The sequence below is a fragment of the Amblyomma mixtum genome, chromosome 7 (assembly GCF_055824585.1).
Source record: "Amblyomma mixtum isolate Tamu chromosome 7, ASM5582458v1, whole genome shotgun sequence".
NCBI lineage: Eukaryota > Metazoa > Arthropoda > Arachnida > Ixodida > Ixodidae > Amblyomma > Amblyomma mixtum.
The window spans coordinates 64,161,904-64,187,450 of NC_143018.1; the positions used below are offsets into that span (position 1 = coordinate 64,161,904).

At 45.9% G+C, this 25,547-nt stretch overlaps 1 protein-coding gene across 1 annotated transcript in view; it reads left to right on the forward strand.

Moving 5' to 3' along the window:
* LOC149336302 (complement C3-like) overlaps window positions 1–25,547 on the forward strand; it is a 103,718-nt gene that overhangs the window by 69,323 nt on the left and 8,848 nt on the right. Inside the window, exons 25-37 of the mRNA XM_089552809.1 lie at window positions 4,043–4,199; window positions 6,537–6,641; window positions 9,311–9,479; window positions 11,682–11,848; window positions 12,625–12,783; window positions 16,487–16,597; window positions 18,049–18,154; window positions 18,241–18,276; window positions 19,373–19,451; window positions 21,015–21,102; window positions 22,990–23,061; window positions 23,621–23,726; window positions 24,220–24,309. Of these exons, the coding sequence (XP_089408935.1) occupies window positions 4,043–4,199; window positions 6,537–6,641; window positions 9,311–9,479; window positions 11,682–11,848; window positions 12,625–12,783; window positions 16,487–16,597; window positions 18,049–18,154; window positions 18,241–18,276; window positions 19,373–19,451; window positions 21,015–21,102; window positions 22,990–23,061; window positions 23,621–23,726; window positions 24,220–24,309 (1,445 nt within the window). The remainder of the gene's footprint in view (window positions 1–4,042; window positions 4,200–6,536; window positions 6,642–9,310; window positions 9,480–11,681; window positions 11,849–12,624; window positions 12,784–16,486; window positions 16,598–18,048; window positions 18,155–18,240; window positions 18,277–19,372; window positions 19,452–21,014; window positions 21,103–22,989; window positions 23,062–23,620; window positions 23,727–24,219; window positions 24,310–25,547) is intronic.

Sequence of the window (25,547 nt, forward strand, 5' to 3'; positions counted from 1 at the left end):
CAATGGTCATGCCCATTTGTTTCTGTAAATAACGGTCGTCTTGTCTTGGTTTTTAGGCCAAACTGGCGCTGAGGTCTCCTTTTTAATGTTTCAATGTCTAATTATCGCCTTTTCGCTCTTCTGTCAATCGGTATATATGCATTCCTATTTTGCATTGCCCATTCCTGTTAGTTAATTAGAAATGTTTATGGTACCTCTTTAATTGGCTCGCCTTACAAGCTTAATGTCATGTGTTCTTGTAAATGTGAATGTATCTTGTAACCTTGGCATGTGTACATATGTAAATAAAATTTTTTCTAAACAGCTTTTTTTGTCTTAGCATTAGAGCCTTTCCTCTTGGCAGTCAATCGCCACTCCTTTATTAGAGGTCTGGCTTTGCCAGGGAGCGAAACGGTACGCGTCACTGCTTATGCAGATGACATCACTCTGTACTGAGCTGATGAACGCAGCCTGCTTGAAACTGTAAATGTTTTTTTGTGAGTACGCCTCCTTGTCTGGAGCTGCTCTTAATTATTCGAAGAGTCGTTACTTTTTTGTGGGGTATACCCGTTTAGAAAAAAATTTATTTACATATATACACATGCCAAGGTCACCAGATACAGTGACATTTACAAGAACACATGGCAATGTGACCCTTCAGCATGTAAGGCCAGTTAATTAAACAGGTACCATAAACATCTCTGATTAACAGGAATTGCTCGTGGGCGATGTAAAACAGGATAGCATACCTATTGACAGAAGTGTGAAAAGGCAATAATTTGACATTGAAACACTTAAACGGTGACCTTAGCGCCAGTTTGCCCTAAAAACCAGGACAAGATGACTGTTATTTACGGAAGTGAATGGGCATGACCATTGCCGGAGAAACTCTTCATCACTCAAGAAAAAGATCTCCTCGGACAAAAAACTGATCAGTTCCCGTCGGAGACGGTCGAGAATCGGCCACACAGCTTAGTCATTATTCAGTAATTAGCCATTGATTAGTAGTAGTAGTAGACCTTTATTCGGCTATAATTTACAGGCCGAGCACGTCGATCCCCTTGGTGACCAGAAGTCGCTGTTCTTCCTCCCCTTCAGCACCAAACCAGTCGAGCCAGATAGTGATGGATCGAGAAGGTGGGGGGTAGGAACACGACTGCTGAGCAGCCGAGCAATAGAAGAGGCAATTGGCCAGGTCCGCATAGATACAGGGGCAGTCGGGACAAGAATTAGTAGTTTGTCACTACTTAGTAATCAGTCATTCATTACGTGTGACGTCATCCAGTGGTGACCTCACCACTGCCACAGAGGCAGTGAAAGTGGTACGGAAAACCCTGTCGCCTCTACGCATTTTAGACAGTCAAAGTGCCCCCTGTATTTTTTCGCATCCTCGTGGGCGTGTGTCCAGGTCCAAGAAGAGAGGTCGCATGATCACTGGATACGCGTGTAGTCAGGGTAATGTGTCCGCAGAAATTCTGAGCATAGCACGTGCTTTGCGTGGGCTAACCCTCCGCAAGTGGCACGCTTTTGGGTAACACAAACTTACGCTTAGTTTCGCGACGGCCGCGCCGCGCTCCTTCCTTAACGGTGATCCGGTAAACTACCAGGGTTCAGCTGCAGCTGCCGTTTCACTGGCTAAGTGCGTTCGTTCGACAGGCGCGTTGGCCGAAGCGGCATTTTCCTCAAGGGTGGCACAATGTGTTGTTTTGTTGTGGGCTATCACTGCAGTGCAGAGAACAGCAGAGGTCTAGTTTCCCTATTGAAGTTGTACCGACTGGTGAAGAAGTAGTACGAGAAGAGCAGGTGTGAAGAAAGGCGGGCAAGTGGCACACTTTTTCAGCACAACACAGTAAGGAACAACACGTGACAAGGCGTACACTTTTAAATTAAGTTCTCGTGCATAGCTGAGGCTGTGCCGCAACAATCGCAGAGTATGACCAGGCGGAAAATAAGCGCGTTGATGGGCTGACATTGTAATTATCTTTTCTTGCCAATATTTCTGATGATGTTGAAGAGAACGCATTCAAAGTTTTCAGTTAGCTGGTAAATTATTTATATTTCTTGCGTACTTATTTTCATTACAAAACTCTGAGCACCATAAAGTGTAGAGTTTTGCATTTATGAAATTTTGGTTAAAGAATTACTTTAAACTCGATATTTAAACAATAAGATTGGAATTTTTCCTCATTGTTCCTCACTGCAGAGACCTTGTTCGAAAGCAGTGTAGCATAAATATTGATTGACCATACTGTAAAGCGAACTTTGCAGTAGCAGTTGAACCATTTCTGTGCTTCGTGCAAGGCAATTGATTTATAAACAAACTTCATGCAAAGCGCTGCCCTTCTCCTTTAAAATATCTGGCAGCGAGGTACTAAAATAAATAAAAGACCTCGGTGAATCGTGCAGCGCAAGTATTCCCTTCGTCTACAATAATAATATTTAAGACAATGTATCTACAAGTTTAGTTACAATCCTATAAGTGCAATGCACAGTCTCCAACATCGTTTCTTTCTAACTGCCTCATAAAGCCCTTCCTGGCACCTGTGTTGACCTTCTGCAACTTCTTGTTTTCAGCACAAAGCCAAAAGTTTGCCCTTGTTATCATGGCGCTTTCCACTTTTTTTCACGTGATTCTGCACAACATTACAAAATACCTCGTCTGCCATACTACTTACGGTAAACTCGTGGTTTTTACGCGCATTGTCAGAAAAAACGACCGATCGCTGCCTTACAAAAAAAAATGTTTTTGCGGAAATCAAATGCGCAGTAACAGTATCGCTTCTCGTTGAACACCTCAAATGCACCGTGAGGGAAGGGAGGAAGGAGGGAATAACAGAAGAAAGAGAGAAATAGGTGCCGTAGTGGAAGGCTCCGGAATAATTTAGACCAGCTGGAATCTTTAAGCGCGCTGGTATCGCTTGGCTTTGCAGTCTTCTTGGAAAGTACACGGCTGCAGACAGCTTTCATAAACTCTATGAAACGAGGCTGTATGACAAGCGAGACAACTGCTGGTAATCGAACACTGGGAAATAGTGTCAGTGTTCCAAAAGTTGGAGTTCTAAAAAGCAAACTTTTGAAGTTACAGGTTATAGTTTATTTCAACACAGAAAACTTTTTTCTTTGGAGCCTCTCTTCTTTGGTTCGAGGCCAAAAACAGATGCCCAAAACACGCCTGCCTAAAGTTAAGCCTTATTTCCATAGGTGGCGCAATTTTAAATATCAAGCGTTGAAACGAGTTCACTGTTTGATGGGTATAAGTAATCTTTATCAGTCTTTGCGTTAGGGCTATCAAGTTATCGCGAATTTATTTTTGAACTTTGTTACCGATCGTCTCTTTAGGCGAAAATATATTTGTTTGATGATTTCCAAATGCTACACATGTGTAAGTTTCGAATGTGTATTTACTCTCGCGCTAAGTCAGAAAAAACTTCGCGCGCCCGACATTGTGGCGTGCCTGTGGTTTGGCACCATTCACACTGAACGCCGTGTTCACGCGGAAAGTTTTAGGCCAGTTAAGCTGATACTCACAGAAGTCTTCTTGCGGGGATCGCTTGAAAAGTGTAATTCATAAAAGAAGCAGCCTGTCATGCACTGTAAAAGTTAAATGCCAGCTACCTTGGTACACGGAGAGGTTGCGATTACGCACATTACGTACGTTACGTAACCTTAACACGTCACCTAAGTTCTCAGGTGTTTCAGTGGGCTATCTTTCCTCACCAAGCAGAAGCTATTTTTTCCGTGCACCAAAAGCTGTCGTCTCCGATTGTACAGAATTATGTATGCAAGGATGTAAAATAAGAACTAACCCGCCATGATGCTTCAGTAGGTTGTTGATCCCAAGGGCACTAGCTAGTATTTCGATGGAGGCAAAATGCAAAAACATTCTTGTGCACTGTGATGCAAACGCACGTTAAAGAGCCCCAGGTGGTCGAAATTTCCGTAGCCCTTCACTACGGCGTCTCTCATAGCCTGAGTCGCTTTGGGACGTTAAACCCCATTAACCAAATCAAACCAAACCGTCTAAAGAAAACGTTTCTGTTGTCTTCTTTCTCTGATCCGCAAGGCTGACGGCGTTCGCTACGCGCATCATGTGCCAAGCGACACGCTACGCAAGCATCGACTATGACGTCATGAGGACAGCCTTGGCCTGGGTCATACTAAAACATCAGGAGAGTGGAAACCTCCATTTCGAGTGGCCTCTGGTGGACAAGAGCATACCGGTAAGTGGCAGCGTGTAAGCTTTGCTGAAGGACAGTAGTCCTGGCCTTCATAACGCAGTTCTTTCTTCTCCGTGGCTCCACAGTAATAAAGCGACAATCTTTTCTCTGATACCTGTAATGTCATAATCTACCACAGCCGCATATTACCACGACGACAAAAAAACATGCCCCGGCTCAAGATTATATTAGGAGCGCGTGGCGGCTTGTCTGGTCTTTCCGGTTCTTAAGCGATCGACCACTACCCTTTCCACACGGCTCGCCTCTTGTGGCGCCGCTTTAGTAGAGCAGTGGGGCAAGAGTTAAATGATGCACATGCCACAGCCGCCCCTTGCCGCAAGACAGAGCAACGTTCCCTGTATTTTTCAGTACCTCTCACGAGACCCCAATATGGCTCAGTGGTTTTTGTTGCCTGTACGAGCTCGTCATGTTGTGTACCACTGCTGCAAGCCTCGCTGGAGGGACGAGGCGTCCGTGCTGCTTCCATCTGAAAACGGATGGTGTGACAGGCACTGAAAGTACACGAGGCGTTGGGCAGAGATGTACTTGTAGCTCCTGGGATCGTCAGCCCAGCCGGAAATTTAACACTTGGCTTCGTACGGGCCTGCCAACCGGCCAATAGCTGTCGCTCGCTGTATGTGCCAGATTCGGTCATCGGAGACGTGGCGAACCGATCAGCGATACCGCATGCTAGGCGAAGCGGCAGCTTTAATCCGTGTACAGTTCGATTGTTTTTTGTGCTCCTGTGCTAGTTGCATTTTGTGCATGCAAGCATGTTCTAGCTGTGTTTTAACAGTTTTGCATGTATGCAGTCCAAGGGAGTCCGCAGAACTTTTTTCACGGGGGAGCACTCGATGGCCAGGGATGGAGGAGGCGGTAGGCTAGCCCCAAAAGGGCACTATTTGTGGTATAAGCTGCGCTCATGAAATCAGTGCAACGCTTTGAGAACATAGATTGGATTATATTAGTGAACAAAGAATTAAACCTAATAAACAAAATGCAAATAGTTACTATCACACAAGCGTGCTGATTAAGCCGTGTAGTGTTTTCTGCTAGTGCATAAAAAAGTATTCGAAAATCCAGGTAGAGGCGGCCCCCCCCCCCCTTGCCCCCCCCCCTCCCCCCTTTCAGACGCCCATAATACTCTCTGCTGAGCCGCTTACCAGCTACGTTTTCTGTCTCGCTCTAAACATAGTTCTCCTAGGACACCATTTTATTCATTAAGCATTTCTGCTCAACAACAGGCATAAATCACTAATCCTACTAATCATTCTTAACACAGCCCAATCTACCTAAATATCTTACTAATCCGTCTACTGATTCCAGCTAATCCACTTTAATTTGTTCTCTGGAATGAACCTACCTCTAAAATTTTGGGGGTCGCCTGGAATTTTTGGGAGTGGGCCAAAAATGCGGTCAAGAAGGCCCCTTGTTTTTTTTTAAATTTTGGCTATTATTGTTAGGCGAACTCTCGACAAAGTGAGTAACGTTTCCAGAAAATTTTAAGCCCAGAAACATTTATTGAAGGCACCGCTTTTTGTGAAGCCCGTTTCTGTAGTGTGCCTAGATAAATCTCTTGGTTTTATGCATTCCTGAAATTCTGGAGCTGAATTTATATTTAATACCTAATTTATAATTGGTATAAGTCAACTCACATTTTAGATAAGCGCTTCCACTGATTAGATTATTGCTTAATATATAGCCATTGTTGGCAATTTGTCCGCACCACATCTGGTAAATCGTTCCTGGGACATTTTTTGGCCTTCACTGAATAATTAACTATAAAATTTATCATGGCAATAACTTGAAACACGACAGCCAGATCGAATTGCGGATTTAACAATAATAAATTAACAAGTTATTTTTAAAACCTATTATTAAGCGCACAGTTTAATAAGCAGGTCCTAGCAATGCGGGTTTCTTTAGTTGACGCATGGTAACTTTCTGAGCCTTCGATACGAATAATATGAAGAACCATGCCTCTCAGATAGCAATCCGTGTGCTATCCTACCCGAAAAATTAATATTATTATTATCAGTGATTGCATAAGTAGGGATGCTTCAGTGAGAGCAAAGCAGAGAAAAAATAGACGCAGACGCAGGAGAAGAAACAAGAAAAAAGCATAAAAAGAAAAATATGAATTGAGACGGTAATTAAACAAAAAAGTTCGAAATCGAAATCACCGTACCAAACAGAACATGTAGGAATGAAGTGAATAAACGATGCTTATCTCATATTGGCAAGCAACGCTGTGAAGCGTAGCACCTCTACACATGCCTCCATACGTGTGTAATAAGTACGTACAGAAAACGAGCTGAATTTCTCTCCTTCTTTTTGCAGGGACCTGCTGATAGAGCCGTGTCCACGACAGCGTTCATTGCCCGAACCTTCCAGGAGTGCTGGCATGTTGGGACGCCTGAAGGCAGCGACATCAATACGTGGCAGGTGGTTATGATTTCACTCTGTCCACCTACAGCGGGCGGTATTGGCCAGAAAGATAATGGCCAGAGACGACGAGTAGATAGGGAAAATCTTGCTATTGAATCAGCGCCAAAATAAAAAGAGGTTAACACTTTTTCACCTTGCACATCACACACAAGTTTTCCAGCTGGGACATATGAATGCTCGGCGGAGTGCATTGACTCACAAGTGAAGCAAGTCACGTGGGCTGATATTGAAGTTCTAATTCAATGCCTTTAACTTTCCTTTCGTTCTAAGAGGATGGGACTAGAAGCTCGGAAAACAGCTTGCGAGGTAACCCGACGTTTCAAACGGTGGCGATACAACGAGCCGTGCGCAAAGCGTAAAGTATTTTGAAAGAAAAGAGGAAAAACAGAAAGAAAAAACATGCCAGCAATTCAAGAAATTGAATCAGCAGAATTGTGTGCATCATTACCAAGAGCAGCGGATTGTTCAAATGATCGCTTTGGGAATTTAAACCCCACAAATAAAACCAAATAAAAGGACATTAAATACATAAAGTACGATTAGAAACTGAGAAACTGCTCCACTTTGTATACCAGCGTGTGTGCAAACAGCACATTATGCACAACAATTCGTATATTGTGTAAAACTGCGCCATTTCCTTTCCTGAAAACAACATTTTACAAAGGTTGAGCGAAAAAAGACGCTGCATGTGCTAGTTGTACTGTGAGCCATGGGCGGCAGCTGAACTTGAATTGTGACAGCATGCTCAGGATGATGAAAGAAAATATTTTTTTTTTCGAGTCGGCTCTAGACTAAAGCCTCCGTTAGTTTTTTAAGTCATGCGCAGAGTGAAGTAGAAGCATAAACCGCCACTTTTCATGTATTGCCCTTTCCTAGCAGTTTTGGACGTATTGTAAAGGAACGAAGTGGGTAGTCAATCATGCTACGGATTTCTTTTATAAAATACAATCATTCTGATGTGTTCGTCACTTCCTGACTCCCGTTTGTAGCGTACGAAGGCAGTCGTGCTGTTGTGGCCTCACTGAACGCACAGGTTTGGCCCGCTGTGGTGTCGCCTGGAGTTCTTTTGCCTTTTCCTCTTCTTTTATGCTCTTCTGCGTTGATCAACGCGGGTAACTTTGGGGGGGGGGGGAGCACTCGTAGTTCGATGAATGAGAAGCGTCAAGTAGTCACGTGATCCATGAGCGAAGGGTGACATGCGGGCTGCATTAGTGGCGCTGATCACGTGATATGACATATCGCCGGACGACGTTCGCTCCAGCAATCAACCATCTGAAGGTGCGCTGTAAAAAGCTTCCGAAGTTCAGTGAAGCCTTAGCTACATGGCACGGCCACGCTGGGCATTGTACAAACCTTTTCCTTTACGCACAGTACATATGACCAAGAGAGTGACTGTCCACATCTTGAGGGCGCGGGAAGGGGAAGGAAGGGAAAACTTTATTTACACTAATGGTTTTTCCTGCGGTTTGGGGGCATCTTCAGAGACGTCTTGGTTCTACCCCCAGGAGCCTTCTCTGTCGAAGTCGTCCGCCTCTAATCAGTGGTCGGTTGCCCTCAGTCCAGGGCTCCGCTGGCCACTGCCGCCCGTTGAGCTCGCTGTACCAGACCTTGTTGGTCTTCGCAACGGTCGCTGGACAGCAGAGTCTCCCACTGCTCCGCACTCGGGTTTTGTATTTTGGGGACCACGTCTATGTTTTGGCAGGCCCATGTGATGTGGTATAGTGTAGGTTTTTCGTCGCACCAGGGACATTTGTTCGTGTATATCGTAGGGTGCATTTTGTTTAGTATATGTAGGGCGCGGGAGAAAATTGGTTTTCAGGAAAGTAAAGAGGGCAGCAACTTCCCCGATTCTCCTCGGACGCCTCAACCACTCCACAGGGGAAGGAATGAAAAGAGACTGAACAAGGAGAAAGAGAGGAAGAGGTGCCGTGTTGAACGGCTCTATATTAATTTTGACCACCTTAGGGCCTTTAACGTGCAACGACGTCAGAAAGCACTGTGTGTACGGAAGCATTTAAGGTTTGACTATTGAGGAAATGAAAGCTGCGGTGGCTGCCGTACTTCCGCGTATGGTTCCAGTCCCGCATATGGTGGCGCTGGTTTGTGTGCACGTTTGCGCAGATTCGATATGCGTTATTCGATATGTGTTAAGTCCGCTTTGGGGTGGCTGCATAAGCGGCAGTTTGGTGGGCTTGCTGGAGCATGAGTTTGGACTATGTCGGTGGCCTCCGTGAAAAAGGAACGGGGACATTACCGCTCATTGTGGCGTTCCTCTGCTAACCAGCTTGACAGTTCAAGAGGGGGAGAGGGGGGGGGGGGGATGGAGGGTCGAGATACATAACTAAGGTGAAATTTTGCGGTGCGGTTGGTAAGAAACGCTGGCACATATACATATATGCGTCCGTACGGCTACGTTTAGATGACTGAGTGCCTGCAGGGTGGCTACAGGGCGCACGTTACGAAAAACGTTAGGGATGTCTAACACCACAATGGCTTTGGTAAGGTGAGGAATACTGGGATCTAGAATGTCCTCTTTTAGCTGGAGCATTGCATCCTGAGTGGAGAGTTTCTCTCGGAAGCCATACAGTGAGTCTGGAAATAGGCGATTCTACTCCATGTATACTTGGTGTGCCAAGGAATACATGATCCATTCGGCTTATTTGCAGGCGTTAGCGCAGCCTTTCCGCCCCGGAGGTGCTTACACGAACATGGCCAGCTTGGCAAGAATCAACCTTCATGGCGCAGCGCTTATGGCATACATATTCTTGAAGACGGAGCATCAACAGCCTAGCAACATAACATCGATGCTCAAGCAGAATCTCGTCTACGACCCAGGTGAGTAATCGATGTCCGTCCTTTCTTGTACCTTCGTAAGGAATCTGAATGGGAAGTGTGGTCTTGTTTTGGGGCAGTTCATGCAGTTTAGGTAAACTTTTAGTGCGAAAACACTCATGCGCTCACCAACACTGAACAAGAATTTTGCCACCGTACGTAAGTAGGTATACGTACAACGTTACTCAGCAACCCGAATTACTGCCCGAGCTTACCTGATAATTCGGGTAAGCTCGAGTAGTAATTCGGGTAAGCTTGGATAAATTCAGAGGAGCGTCGTGCCAGCTGCGCGAGATTTTGCTCGGGAAGAGCAACATAGGTCGCACAGTCAGTACCGGTGGCTGTGATAGAAACAGACACCTGCCAGTGCAGTGGCGTTTCTCTTAACCGCTGCACCACTGCGCTGGTAGTGGTAGGAGGACTCGCCCCATCTATGATCGTTGAGAGTGACTAATTCTGCATATATGGACATTAACCACCTAAATATATCTCGTCATACCCTTAAGGCGGATGTTAAGTGTCCCTTGCACGTGAGGAATGAACTCTTGCTTTAGCACGTCTACCCCGTCCAACTGAGGACCCCTACCAATTTAGCTTTATGTTTTCCTTTTTGACTTGATCAATTCAACCAAGTTTGGAATCTGTGTGGCGTTTAACGTTTCATTCTTTCGGGAGCTGATTTTAATGTCTGGCATTTTCGGGGCCTTAGTTCATGCGGCATGTATGGGCAACGTTGGGCTTACATAATGTTACATAATGTTAGCTACTCCTCGTTTGCTTTACAAATTTTTCAGGCGTTAATTAATGAGCTCTGAAATTTAACAATCGTAGTCGCCGTTTCCTGTTTCATCACTGAATATCTGTACCAGTGTTTCTTTATGGAAATGTTTCTGCCGTCATCGCACCGTCAAGGAAGTACAGAAAATTCTTTCGTTGATGAAAGGAAATGGCGCAGCAACTCTCTGAACTCTAGGGGGCACTTAACCCGCCCCGTGAAGGAAGAGATGAAGAAGGTAGTGAAAGAAGAAAGAGGTGCCATATTTGAGGACTCCGGAATAATTTCGACCACCTGGGGATCTTGAACGCGCACTGACATCGCACAGCACACGGGCGCCTTACGCGTTTCGCCTCCAGCGTAACGCAGCCGCCAAGGCCGGGTTCGAACCAGGGTTACTCCGCCTTGATAGACGAGCACCGTAACAACTGAACCAGCGCGGCTGGTAAGGAGAGTGCATCCCATGACACCAAAATCTGTTTCATTTCGGTTCGCCATTGTTGCTGCTTGCTTCTCGATGCTACTTCGCCCTTTGTTCGCATAGGTGATTTATTTGTCCTTTGTTCTCTTTTTAATATTCCCCGTTTAAGTAATCTGCTATCTTTGTAGTTATATGCCATCCACGCCTTTGTGATATCTCCCGCCTTCATCCCTACAAAACTTTAATAACGATTCGGAAATTAGTAGCAATTAAAAGATTCAACCCATACAAACATGAAGGCAAAGTTTCGTTGTCAATGCGCACACACATGATATCAGGTACTTTTATTTCATGAGTAGCTTAATGTCAAGATTACTTAGTTGGACTAGTTTCATGATCTGAAGCAAAACATTGCTAAAAGTCACGTCTGGCCCTGTAATTTAGTGCTCTTTTCTATTAGTAATACCCAGGCGTGTTGTTTTGAGGTTCCTAGGATGAGGCTTCTTCGGTGGAGAAAACCTGACTTTCATCCGACACAACGTGACGATGTGATATCTTCCACTAGAGTTTTTCCTAGTTATTTTTTGTCTAGTCGAGCCGCACCAGTGAGGGTAATCGCGTTTTCAAAATTATAGAAATTGATACAGCTAATACTAACGGCTGGCTGCAAATCTATTCCTGGAATCAGGTGCCTATCGGTAATTATTAAGAAGTTAACCATTACAACTTGGGTAATCCCTTTACTAGTTGATATGATTCGGCTGCTTTTACACGTCCGCCAACACTTGCACAACTATGCCGCAGAAAGTTTGTCTTTACATCAAACCCCCTTCTTTTTTAATTAGCGGCCAACTTCCTTGATACACCTGGTATAGGTCTTAAAATTTTGCTTAATATAATGGCTTTCCATTAAAGGGACGGTTGCTGTTACAGTAAGTTTGGAACTCCAGTTTGCAATGCCCTAGCGGTGAGAAAGGTTATTTTGCGTTCCCTCCCTTTCCTTTTGCAGTACATGACACACGAAGCACGGGAAGTGATGCCAGCCCCTTGGTCGTCGAAATCACGGCCTACGTTCTGCTGGCTCTACTAGCCTCCAATGACACCGACACTGAGACGATCCAAACGTTGGCAAACTGGCTAGAGTTGCACCGCTTACCCTCCGATACTCCAACGCACGTGAGTCACCACCCGTTGTTTCGAGAAGTTTAGGTATTAGCACTTTATAAGTAGCCATGGCCATGGGCTCGACGGAGGATTTCTTTCGTATTCTTTAGACTTCTGTAGAGTTAAGCCTATTTCAGAGAGTTTCCAAGCATGAATGAAGTCGCTGCGCAGTTAAGAAGCAGGAAAAAAGCTCTAACTGCAAGCTGCGGGCACTAAGCTGAGTCGCATCGCAGAAAGTTCTGCTTATGCAATGATGGCTTTTAATTGAGAAAAAATGCCCATAAAATAAAATTACACCTGTTAAATATCATTGAAATAGTTTTCGTCAGACCGCATGTACACGACCAAACTGCACATTAAAGGAGGATATCGTTCCTGATAAATTCTGGAACAGCAGACGCAGGAAAAACAACCAAAGATGCTTGTGAGTGGTGTGCTCTTCTGAAAGTATGATCGGAAAACAACCATCTTTTTGCCCTTCTTTTTATCCTTAAGACCTTCCCGATGCCCGCTATGCCTAAAACACTAATAAATTAAACGGTATTTTTAAAGTGATAAATCAGATAAATAAGCAGATAAATCCGATAGCGCACTGTGATTCAAGAAACTTTGTTCAAATTGAAGATACGATATTCATATTTTGGTTGTGTTCTAATTGGATAATTTCATATTTCACTGAAATCGATTCAATGATTCAAAGGTTATCCATTCAGCTTTGTGTCTGCCTTTAATCAGTACAAGATGGGGGTAGCAGGCAGGCAGACTCACTCCAGTTATATTCTTTCCAGCACTCTGTGGTAGCCCTCGAGGCGTTGACGGAGTTTGCACTCAAGTATCAGCAGTCCGACATGGACCTCACGTGCAACGTGACTCACAGTGGCAAGCGCAGCTTTCAGAAAAGCATCCGGATCAAGCGGGACAACGCAGCGGTTCTGCAGCAGCTCGACGTGAGTGTCCGCACAGCTCATGCGGGTACTGCATGCAAAGTTGTTCGGTGGTGCGTGACATAGAGCTATGGCCAAATGTCATCGGGGCTGAATTTCAACGCTAGGTGGCACACTGGGACACCTTATCCTGATGGCCTCAAGGCAGATCAGGAAATAACTTTTCTATGATAACTCAAGAGGCAGTGTCAGCTAATTTTTGAAGCTAGGTCAGGGTGTCTTAGAACGCGCAGCTACAAAAAGAAATTTAACAAAGAAGGTGACACATGTGCAGTGTGTGGTAGATCTGTGGAAACAGTTGAACACCTCATACTCAAATGTGATGGTATCCATCCGGATGTCGATGTAGGCACAGTCACTCTTCCTGAGGCCCTAGGGTTTAAAGATAACAATGGTCAGGTAAATAAATCTGCAGTGGAATTTAGCAAAAAGCGATTGGAGGATTGGTGGCTGAAAAGCAGAGATGTGGCAGAAGGTTAGAATTGTAGGAAACCGTAGGTAAAGATGAGGGAGAATCTTAATGAGAATTGCCAACACAGTAAACCAGAAAAAATAATAAAGAAAAGCTGAGCATGGTGGCAATTGCCACCACCCCGTTTCAAAGGGGGCGCTCCTATCCATCCATCCATCCATCCATCCATCATTCCACCCACCCACTTACCCATCCATCCATCCATCCATCCATCCATCCATCCATCCATCCATCCATCCATCCATCCATCCATCCATCCATCCATCCATCCACCCACCCACTTACCCATCCATCCATCCATCCATCCATCAATCCATCCATCCATCCATCCATCCATCCACCCACCCACCCACTTACCCATCCATCCATCCATCCATCCATCCATCCATCCATCCATCCATCCATCCATCCATCCATCCATCCATCCATCCATCCATCCATCCACCCACTTACCCATCCATCCATCCATCCATCCATCCATCCATCCATCCATCCATCCATCCATCCATCCATCCATCCATCCATCCATCCATCCATCCATCCATCCATCCATCCATCCATCCATCCATCCATCCATCCATCCATCCATCCATCCATCCATCCATCCATCCATCCATCCATCCATCCATCCATCCATCCGTCCGTCCGTCCGTCCGTCCGTCCGTCCGTCCGTCCGTCCATCCATCCATCCGTCCATCCATCCATCCGTCCATCCATCCATCCATCCATCCATCCACCCATCCACCCATCCACCCATCCATCCATCCATCCATCCACCCACCCACCCACCCACCCACCCACCCACCCACCCGTCCGTCCGTCCGTCCGTCCGTCCGTCCGTCCGTCCGTCCGTCCGTCCGTCCCATACTCATGCGCCACTTCACCGCAGTGGCCAGCGCTGAGACGGCAACGGCAATAGTCCATGAGGTGTCTCCATTACACCAGAAAAGGCTTGAGCACCCGAGACCGCCTCTTCGCTGCCCACAAGTCTGTGTGGTTCTAGCGGAATAAGGCGTTACTCAGGTCGTAGCCAAGCGTTATCTGCTGGTACTGTGTCCAAATTTGCGTCCCTCTAACGAAAGAATTCGCCTAGGAGTTTATTCAGAAGGGTGTAATGCTCAATATAAGGCAGAAATTGAGCATACTTATGCAGCCATGACAACATTTCGCTTTGACGGAAATGTGTAAAACTTTGCTGTTTTTGTTAGTGTTCATTTTTCCTTTAAGTTATGCCTTATGTTTTAATTAACGTTTTTGCTACACTTATTTGTTAAAATGTATCGCGATTACTAATATGACTGTACCCCCCCCCCCTTTATGTAGTAACCTCTTCTGGAGGGCCTTTACGAGTAACTTGAAAAAAATAAAAAAAATGTCCTGTGATAGGTTATAGACAGGCTAGCGAATACACCAAGCGGTTTATTGGAAGAACTGCAACCCGCAAACTTGAAAGCAAACGGCCGCGGCGATGGCCTCAAGTGCATTTGGCGGACGTCAGGTTAAGAATGCCCATCGATCTCGAGGGCGTTCAGTTTTAAGTGGCCGAGACTCTCCGGGTTCAATAAAGCGCCTCAAACACGATCAAATACCTCGAACATCCCAGACGCTACACCACGCGGCCACACCATGGAGTCATTTAACGATGTCATATTGGGTGGCATTTCAAGGCGATTGGCACAGTCTTGTTCTGATCGCGCACCTCGCGTAATACGACGAAAGTATACGAAGCACGTGGTGGTAGCTTATTAAGCCGAAAGCCTTTTATAGCTCATACTGTCGTCCGTTAGCAAAGCATGTCAAATGCGTTTAACTCGGGAAATAAAAAAGATAGAAGAAAAGCAATAGTTGCTTCAGACAGAGGAGGACAAAATGAACCAGAAGCCAAGTTTGATGACTGTAGATTAATTAGTTAATTAATTATAGGCAAAAATGTCGAAATTGCGTCGAAATAACGCGGCCGTCGATATAGCTACGGGTACGGTTTGACGTCACATCCCGCGGAAGTCGTCACGACATAGTAAAAATTGTCACAGAATGGTCGGAAAAACGTCGGATTTGTGTCGAATTAGATGGGAACATGTGTAATTAAGCGTAATTAACACTTAAGATTCCCGAAGGATGTATAATTTGGGTGTCGATGTAGCCACGGGAACGGCGTAACGTCACAGCCACCGGAAGTCGTCACGGCGTAGTGTCCTCGGCTTTCGCCTCTCAACACTTTAGTTGGCAAAGTGTCCTCGCAATTTTTTGACGGGTTTGCAACATGATCGCTGACGTATTCTGGCGACGAACACGACCACCCTTACAATGCGCTTTCCGATAACCTTCCCCTTACTGCTAGGGCTGTAAAATTCAAACCGGTGTCCAGAATGCCAGAATAGTAAGTAGACAGAATTGTTACATCCCCACGTGTGCGGCAGCTATCTCCCTGCATTAATCAACTGTGAATCTTAGTGACTATTCGGACGCTCTGTCAAGCAGTGCAGGGCCCGATAGCAAATCAAGTACTAATTTCGGTAAAATTCGGGGTACAATAGAGCTCCGGTTTAAGGACATGACTCATTAGCATTATTGCCTCCCTTCAGTGGCCTGGGGTCCTATTTTCGTATTGCTTCGCAGACACAGACCAGTTTTTGAATTTTTATATACATACATCTTCATTTTATAATTTTACAAATTTTTGTTTTCAACAAGGCACAAAAGGCCTTCGTTTTATCCTAGTTCGCCGGACGCGCCTCGGTGGCTTAAAAATAGCTTTTTCGTACTCGCGACCCAAGGGTCCCGTGTTCGATTCTCGTCTCTTACCAATTTTCTTTCAGCGCCATTATTTCACTTTACATTCTTACACGTAATGATGCTTTAGTCATGCTGCATCCTTATAACCACAATTCATTTCATATTTTGAGCAATTTCATGTTACGTGACGACCCTGTAGACCAAAAAGGAATTGTCTCACACATCTCACACACGCATCATGGTCGTTCTTTGGTTTAACGTCATGCTCCTCATTATTTGGTTCAGAGCCCGTGGCGTCATATCCGCAGGACGTGTGCTCTAACGCTATTGCGCTAATAGATACCTTATTACGGCACACTATCAGCCATAGAAAGACCTATTTTCTCCCGAGGGAAACTTTTCACTCTGCTGAGGTAACAGGCAATTAGGGTGTTGAATCATCACTGGAGATGATTCCAAATCCCATCAATCTCTGGCACCTTTTCCTGTATTCTGCAGGTTCACGACGTGACGGGTAAGTTGCTCGTCACTGCAAATGGCACCGGAAGTGGACTGCTCTCCGTGAGACTCAAGTACAACGTGCTCCTCCCACCTGAGCTCGTGTGCAAGGTAAGCTGCCTGCTTAGGTCGCGAAACAGCTTTTCTAGGCACGCTTCATTTTCTTAGCGAAATCATTTTTTCCCGTTTAAATCATTACTTCTGTAACCAGTGCTGGCTCGCTGAAAAAAGGCCAGAGGCCAGTGCGCCACATCAGGTGAAACGCCTCCATAGTTTGACCGAAGAAACCAAGTCGAAAACCACAACAGGAAACAATTCCCGAAGAGCCATTCCCAAAGTAATTTATGTCCTCGATTTTCAAAACAATGCTCATATAACGACCCCTGTTTCTGCAGTGTCACACGGTGCTCTGCTGGTTAATGACAGATGGCGCTATCTTAATGACAGCCGCCACCTATACTAGAAGAGTGCTGTCACTATGCCAGGACTGAATAAATTTTCTTGCAGAAGCAACACTACGCCAGCCAGCTCGGCTCGTCGTGTGGTCGCACTTCAGCCGTATGCCGTGGCCCACGAACGACCTTGAGCCGCCGTTGCCTAGCAACGCCGCAGCCGCGCTCCTACAGATGGCGCCGCCGTCGCCCCTCGCTCCACCAGATGAGCTCCGCTGGGGTAGAGGGAGAGGAGGTGTCGCCTCGCGGGGTATATATATATATATATATATATATATATATATATATATATGCGCTTCGCCTCAGTGGATTCTAGTAGTTATGGAGAGCGTGAAAGAGAGGCAATCACGAAAGAGCTAGGAAGAGACAACGCACTCAAAAGATTTCGCAATTCAGCTAAGGTTAACCAGATCTAAACCACAGCCAATTTTTCAGTGCGCTTGCACTACAACCCGCAATCACGCATTTCGTCGGGGTGTGCCTAAAGGTGCGCCGTGACCTTGAAGTGCGAGAGATGAGCAGGCGGCAACGCGTTCGTCACGGGGCTAAGCCAATGGGGAGGCGGCGTGGTCGCACAGCTGCAGCCAATGATAGAGCGGCTGTGTCACAATCACAGCTGGGGCCGCGTTCCGCAGATGGTATGGGATTCTCGCTCAGGACTCTGCACGGATCGGCTGTGTGTCGCTCGCAATCCCTCAAGCAGTACTAGCGTACCTACTTCGCATTTGATTGACTGTGCAAATCGGCGGTCGTTCTATCATTTTTTTTAACGATTCTTGTCATTTTGACTGAGAAGCATTTGGTTTTTCGCACTGTTTGAGTAAGATGCACGCTAGCCAAGCATCACGTGATACACAGCTGGGTCATATCAAACATCGGTCGCGGCTTCTGAAGTAACTGCCGCCTGATATGTTGCAAGTACTAACGGTGGTTATGATTGTCATTCATTTTCTTCAGTTTTTGTTGCGAAAGCAACACTACGCTAGTCGCCGAGCCATTTCGCGGAGCTGACGAAAGGCCGTGCTGCGCATGCGCGAGGAGCAGTGACGCCACACGGCGCACAGCTGGCGCGCCGCCGCCGTCGCTGAATCACTGCCAATTTTTTTTTAGTTCAACATTTCAGTTAGAGCTGGCATTCATACACCGGAGAAGAGGAGCGCTGCTGTGTCAGGTTTCCCGCCGGAGCTTGAGCTTGAGCTACAGGGAGAAAACAGGGGTAAGCACACAGCACTAGTACGGCGTTCCCAGTGAACAAATAAGTACGCTATTATTTCTAACGTCTTATCATTCCTTTGTGCGCAGCACGCCGATCCGTCCGTACCCGTCAGTCCTTACAAGGTGAGCGATAATTTCAGATTCTTTCCTGATCATTGCAGCTGAAACAGCATTAGTGAATCTGAAGTGGAGTCAATCACTTCACCTCGAATCAATGTTTTGCCCCAGGAAATTGTATGCGCTAATAGCGAAAGACTCTACCATTATGTTGAGAGCAGTAACGAACTGCCTAGATAACTCTCTAGCACGTCAAAGCGTTCGAAAGTGCGTTATAATTAAGCCAATGCTTGTACGAGGCACATATAATATAGGCCTCCCCTTGAGGTAAAGAGCAAAATACAAAAAAAAGACTGAAGAAAGAGCCATTTAACCTACATCTCAGGAGCTGAATGATGTCCTTGCTCGTGTCGTATGGCTCATCGCTGCTTGTGCCTTTCGAAGACTATCTGGGCTGCGGAGGTCCACTAAAACCTTCTTGTAACGAGTTGCAAATAAACGCCCTTTTGGTCTCCCCCCTTTGTCAAATAGCCTCACTGGCTAACGTTTAACAACACCGCCGTTTTGACCATCCAGCAGGGTATCGTCGGTCTTGTATTCTGAACTCTACTCAGCAGCAGGGAGGATCTTGCAAAACGAGATATCGGAAGTTCATCCCACACGGCATCCCTCTTCTGTTGCTCACATAAACTTAGGCTGAACTCAATGACATGCAGCTTTTAGACGCAGGCGACGTAAAAGCTAATCTACAAAAAACACCGTCCGGAATTTTAAGCAGGCCGCCTTATGCAGGGAGGTTGCCACTAATGTCGTCTAGAATCGCATTAGTAGCGTTTGACAGGTTCCCTACATTAACACGACCTTCTCGTAGATTTGATTCGTTTATTTATTTTCGACCTCCACCACGTGAAGAGGGCATTTAATGACGGTAACGCTGACCAAAAAAAGCATCAGTCAGGGAGCAGCAGGACAGAACAGCCCGCCGGATACAGTAGCTTCAGCACGACACTTGCGCCCTGAACACCAGCTATGGCGACGGGGCGCAGTGTGGTCTTCATCTACTTGTTACAATTCATTAATTCATTCATTCATTCATTGATTCATTCATCTAATAGCATGTGCAGCATTTCCCCATGCATGGGTGTTTCTTTTGCACTCACAGGAAACACTGGTACTACGTCCTCGCAAAGTGGCTCGTCACAGCAGAGCAAGCTCATTTACGACGTCGAAGTGTGTGCACAGTAAGACTCGCCATGCGTTTATTTTTTACCATCTTATGTGGGTTTTTCTGTTGCCTTCCCACGACTGTGCACTTTTCTGAGCGCCTTTATTTTGTTCTGACGGGCGCTGCAAAATATCGCGGTCATTGTGAAAGTTTTATGCAATAGGAGAGCTGCTAGCGGTGTGCTGGAAGTAGTAAGGGAATATGTCTACTTAGTGCAGGTAGTGACCGCTGATCCGGATCATGGGAGGGAAACAACTAGAAGATTAAGAATGAGGTGGAGCGCATATGGCAGGTTCTCTCAGATCATGGATGGCAGTTTACAAATATCCCTGAAGAGAAAAGTATACAACAGGTGTATCTTATCGGTACTTACCTACGGGGCAGAAACGTGGAGGCTAACGAAAAGGTTTCCGCTTAAACCCTGAAGACCAGCACAAAACTGACAAAGGACCAACTAAAGGGAAGACGACACGGCTGCTGGCCCTTCTCTTTCATGGGTCTTCTCTTTCGTTGGTCGCTGGTCTTCAAGACGAACTACTTCCAATCACCAAATGAAGAGTGCTGGTAAATTATAGTTCACCTTAGCTAGGGAAAACGCAGCGAGCTATGGAAGGAACAATGATATGTGTAACGTTAAGAGATTGGAAGTGAGCCAAATGGGGGAATGAACAAACGCGGGTTAATGACACCCTAGTCGAAATCAAGAGGAAGAAATCGGGCAGCGCGTGTAATGCGAAGGCACGATAACCGTTGGTCATTGAGGGTAATGGAGTGGGTTCCAGGAGACGGCAAGCGTGGCAGTGGGTGGCAGAAAGTTAGGTTGTCGGATGAGATTCGGAAGTTTGCGGGGATACGGTAGCCACAGCTGGCTAAGGACAGGAATAATTGGAGAGATATGGGAGAGGTCTTTGCCCTGCAGTGGGTGTAGCAAGGCTGATTATGATTATGAAGATCTTTCGCTCCTCGTGTGTTTCGCTCCTCGTACCTTTTCCACCAACCTGCATTTCCTCACACGCCGCCGGCGCCGCTGCGTTCTTCACTGAAAGTAAGCCTTAGCGCTATTGTGTTGAAATTCCGCATGGAGACACTTGCAAAGTTATACGTGGCGAAAATATCAAATCCGTTACCAACCAGGAGTAGCCATAATCAATTCTTAACTGGTTGTTTGGTTTTGGTTTATGAGGGGTTTAACGTCCCAAAGTGACTCAGGCTAAGATAGACGCCGTACTAAAGGGCTCCGGAAATTTCAACCACCTGGGGTTCTTTAACGTGCACTGACATCGCACAGCACACAGTCCTCTAGAATTTCGACCGCCGCGGCCGGCATCGAATCCGCGTCTTTCGGGCAAGCAGCCGAGCACCATAACAACTGAGCCACAGCGGCGGCTTAACTGGTTGGAATGCAGCCTTGTCACGTTTTGGGTAATAACCACTATGCTTGCGAAATAACTGAAGAAAATGGGGACATCAATTTAAGAAATGAACTCAGTTGTACTTCCAATTTGTAAAAAGAGCATCAGGCTGTGGTAACCAGTAGCTTACTAGAAGACATGAAGTCTGTGAAACTTTGTCTCCTCAGGTACCTCAGCGATTCAGACTCTAACATGACGGTTATAGAAGTTGGACTCCTGAGTGGATTCGTTCCCATTGCAGAGGATTTGAAAGCGGTAAGAAAGTTTCTTTGTCAAATGTAACAGAGATGCGCTATAACGGCGCATACGTTTGAGGCATTTTGTCGAAAGAATTTAGCGTGGTGTGTCGGGGCTAGTTTCAGTTATCAGCAATGGAGAAGTTCTGAAGCTCTCTTGATAACTCCATGGATGAGATCGACAGGTGGCAGTTTTAGACCGCTTACGGTACATCGTAAAGTTATAGACTACAGATGCCACAAACAAAGGTAGGAAAAAAAGAATTTTCTCAAGAAATGTATGAAATATTACAAAATTGCTCGAAACAAAATAACGCCCCCCCCCCCTCCCCCCCCGTTTATTGCCGCTTACGCCTACAGTTCACGACAAAACAATATATTTACGAATTCTTGCGCACATAGTTTGCCAATATCTCTCACGAGAAAAGTGTAAAAAAAACTGCTGTATCTTACCGGTACTCACCTATGGGGCAGAAACGTGGAGGCCAGCAAAGACGGTTCATCATAGGTTAAGGACGACGCAGCGAGCTATGGAAAGAAAAATGATAGGTGTAACGTTAAGAGATCGGAAGCGGGCGGAGTGGGTCAGGGAACAAACGGAGGGTTAATGACATCCTGGTCGAAATCACGAGGAAGAAATGGGCTTGGACAGGGCGTGTAATGCGAAGGCAAGATAACCGCTGGTTCTTTAGGGTAACGGCGTGGATTCGAAGAGAAGGCAAGCGTAGCAGGGGGCGGCAGAAAGTTGGGTGGGCGGATGAGGTTAAGAATTTTGCGGGGATACGGTGCCGGCAGCTGGGAAAGGACAGGGTTAATTGGAGAGACATGGGAGAGGCCTTGGCCCTGCAGTGGGCGTAGTCAGGCTGATGATGCTGTGGCTTTGAAATGAAGCACTTTCTTGCGGTTTTTTTTTTCGTTTTGGCTCAACCGTACATTCGCATTCTCAGTGCTGACTGGAACAGTTGCTGATTATTTATGGTAAAGGCTTCATAGTGGGGCACAATTTTTTTTTTATCTTCTACGTCTAGGGTAAAAAAAAGCAAAAAAAAATTTGCAAAGTTCCGTTTCTTTTTCTTTCTGATTCCTCACATCACTAGTATAGGCCGAAAGGTGAAAAACGTAGCGCAGAGACGAGGACACAGAAAGACGGACAACACACATAGCGCCGTGTGTTGTCCGTCTTTCTGTGTCCTCGTCTCTTTGCGCTACGTTTTTCACCTTTCAGTTATGAACCAACAAGCCCAAGCATATACCCTTCTGTAGTATAGGCCCTGGTGGCCTGCCCTGATAGTTTTGATAGGTCCTACTTAAGACGGCTATGAAATCCTACTCTCGGCGCCTTGCATGAGACAGAGTTGGTTTTCTACTGAGTTGACTATTAACCACAAAAAGTGGTTGCCTGCCGGGTAGTGTAGCATTAAACAAAACCGCTGGGCGGCAACACAACCAATAACAAATGCAGTGAAGCGGAAACACATTTTCTATGTGTTCACCACAAGGCATACGTTTTTTTCTTAACAACAATCAAATCTCCGGCGGCTGACGGCGGCGACTTCAATAATTTTATGTTTCACTGCATCAGCCATGACATGCTACAGGTGCAGGCTACGGCTAATGAGGTATAACCAATATGTAGAAGCGTGCGCGCAATTCTATGTTCTTTTCAGTAGGCAGTACTACGCACCAACGGCTTTACACTGCCACTCTAAGATAGCCCACGTGCTTTGGTTCAAACTGTAGTGGTCCCTGCAAGGGTAAACTAGAAATTGAGAGCCGTTTGAAGCCAAAAGAACATAGTTTGCATCAGAGTGTAAGACTGTTTGAGTTGTTTCTCAAATTTCTTAAAAGCCGCGGTTTCTTCAAGAGTGCTACGCTTACCTTTCTGTGCGGTTTTTTATTTTTTCAGGCAAAAATTAAAAACCAGCTTCTGGCTAACTACGTCATCACGGAGAAGAATGTAATGCTGCATTTTCATTGGGTAAGTGTTAGAAAGCCGAACGTGCATTGAAAATTTTGTGCTCGTCATAAAGTGCAGACTTGTGCTCTGGAAAGAATCACTTATTCGTTGTGATCATAGAGCTTATACAGCCGGTGCCAGAAAGGGAGTAGCAGAGAGGTTTACCAAGACGAGAAAAAAAATGGTACAGGATAGAAATCCCCTGATATTCCCTGCGTGCTCCTGACGGCCTGGGCCCACGCAGGGAAAAGGCGGTGGGGGGTATTTATTGCTAGAAAGGCAATTTCTGCCACACTTATTGGTGTTCCAGAGCAGAACAGGAAAAGGTTTTTTGCATAAGTGCGGTTTACTCACCGCATATTGGGGCTCGTTTCTCTATTTCCTATAACTTGAACCGGTCTTGCACTCGCAAAACACGGAGTGCTTGCACTGTAAAGAACCTTCTCCTTCATATCATATCCGGTTTAGACATACACATAGAAGGGCCCACTGCCCCACTGTCTTCTCTTGTGCGGGTGTGTTTTCTTTTTGGTCCTGCTTAGACGGTGAACTTTTTAATATAAACGTATTACTCCTGCAGATACCATGGCGAAATGCAACCTGCCTCAAGTTCAGGACAGAACGTCAGCACGTCGTCTATAACGTGCAATCGGCTCTCGTGAAGGTGTATGATTACTATGACCCGAGTAAGTCTCACTGTCTACAAATGTCTGCATGCCTGCGAATGCCGCGAGAAGTAATTAGACCATTCCAGTTACAAGAAAACCTTAAGTTAAGAAATCGGTTCTACTGAGTCACACTCTGTTGGCTGTCGACAACAAGCTGCAAATGACGCTTCCTAATCAAGAGCAGAATTATCAAAGTTCTTGGCAACATAGAACAGACCGTGAATAGCCGCTACCGCCATGGGTGTCATGCAACATGCGACCACAATGTCGGAGGTCACTTATTAACTTTTTTATTAACTGCTGTACTTGTGGAGAAGAACACAGGGAAGAGGTGGAGCGAGACAAAGTACAGGTTTGCTGTTTCCTTACTACTTAAAATTTCACGACGCTTTTCTGCTTGTGTGCGGCATAGTGCATGGTACTACAAGAAACTGCTATTGCTTGAAGAAATCAGATAAACCTGCAGCGCATCGCATTAAAACAGTGCGATTCCTGTTCCCTTGTTTACTAGCGCGATCATGCACACAATTCTATGGTCCTGATTCGACAAGCCCACTCCTGAAGCTGACCTGTGATGGAGACGAATGCCGATGCGTGGAAGGTAAGGACGGTTACTATTTGGGAATATAAGTTTGTGGGTATAGGGACAATGATCTGGAATAGGGTTAAAGAGATCCAGAAAACCAAGAAAATTTAATAATTACCTAATGACTTTTGAAGTCTAGCAGATGGTCGCTTTAAGCCTTAGATGAACTCTATTATTATGCCCTAGGCCGTATAGTAAGCTTGTAAACCCCACAGAACAATCCAAAAAGATTCCGCTTGGTGGCCTAGACATACGAAGGCATGAATTACGGCACTCACGTGCGTGTGCGTGTGCGTGTGTGTGTGTGTGTGTGTGTGCGTGTGCGTGTGCGTGTGTGTGTGTGTGTGTGTGTGCGCGCTTGTGCGTGCGTGCGTGAACTCAAAACAGTCATAAAGCAAGGCTTTCATATGGCAGCTGCGCAGTGTGGCGCGTAGTTTGGCCAGTTTTCCATCCCTCCCAGGGCAGTTCACGCGGTCCGCCCATAATAAGACAGTTACTGCGCCTTTTCTATCCTCATGGCAGTATAAACTTGTCCTTAAAAGCCTCTAGTTAGTGTCTCGACAGGCAACTCACAGTCTCAGTCGCCAAAGCAAACAGGTGACGTGAAGCGCGAGTACATTTCCTGGAACGACATTGCAAAGCGATCACTGTTGTGAGAATGCAGCGCACCAACATGTTGTCCGACACAGCTGTACTAAAGCTATAAGAATGCATATATTTGCGAGCTTTTTCGAATATTCTATTTAATATGTACCTTTGCTGGAATTCGCACGGTGCAGGAAGTGTCCCTCAAGATATAGTTACGTTCCTCCTAGTCGTAACCATGCCATCTATACAAGGTAAACAAACTAGTTTCGCATACACCTCAATCACAAAGATCTAAGTAAACAAAAGTTTGGTTTGATTTGTTGGGTGGGAGGCATGAACTGCAAGAACGTTTTGATGACATCGGTTCTCACTCTGACCTGAATCTTGTGCGCCTCATGACGCGTTCTTTTGATCCTACTTGGCAGACTATGAACAAGGACTGGAAGTGTTTGCACCAGACCAGGAAATGGACTGTTTTAGTTGCTTGTACTCTACGGCGGGATTTAACTCACTGGTAGCGGTCAGAAACGGAGCAGTGGTTTATCTGCTGGGTAGCTCGTAGTCTGCCGGGCAGCCGTATTTCTCGTCTTTTTCTGCCTCTAGCCGTTCGGCTTAGCTTCATCACTACAGTACATTTGGAGCGGGGACAGGGATGCTCGAACCCT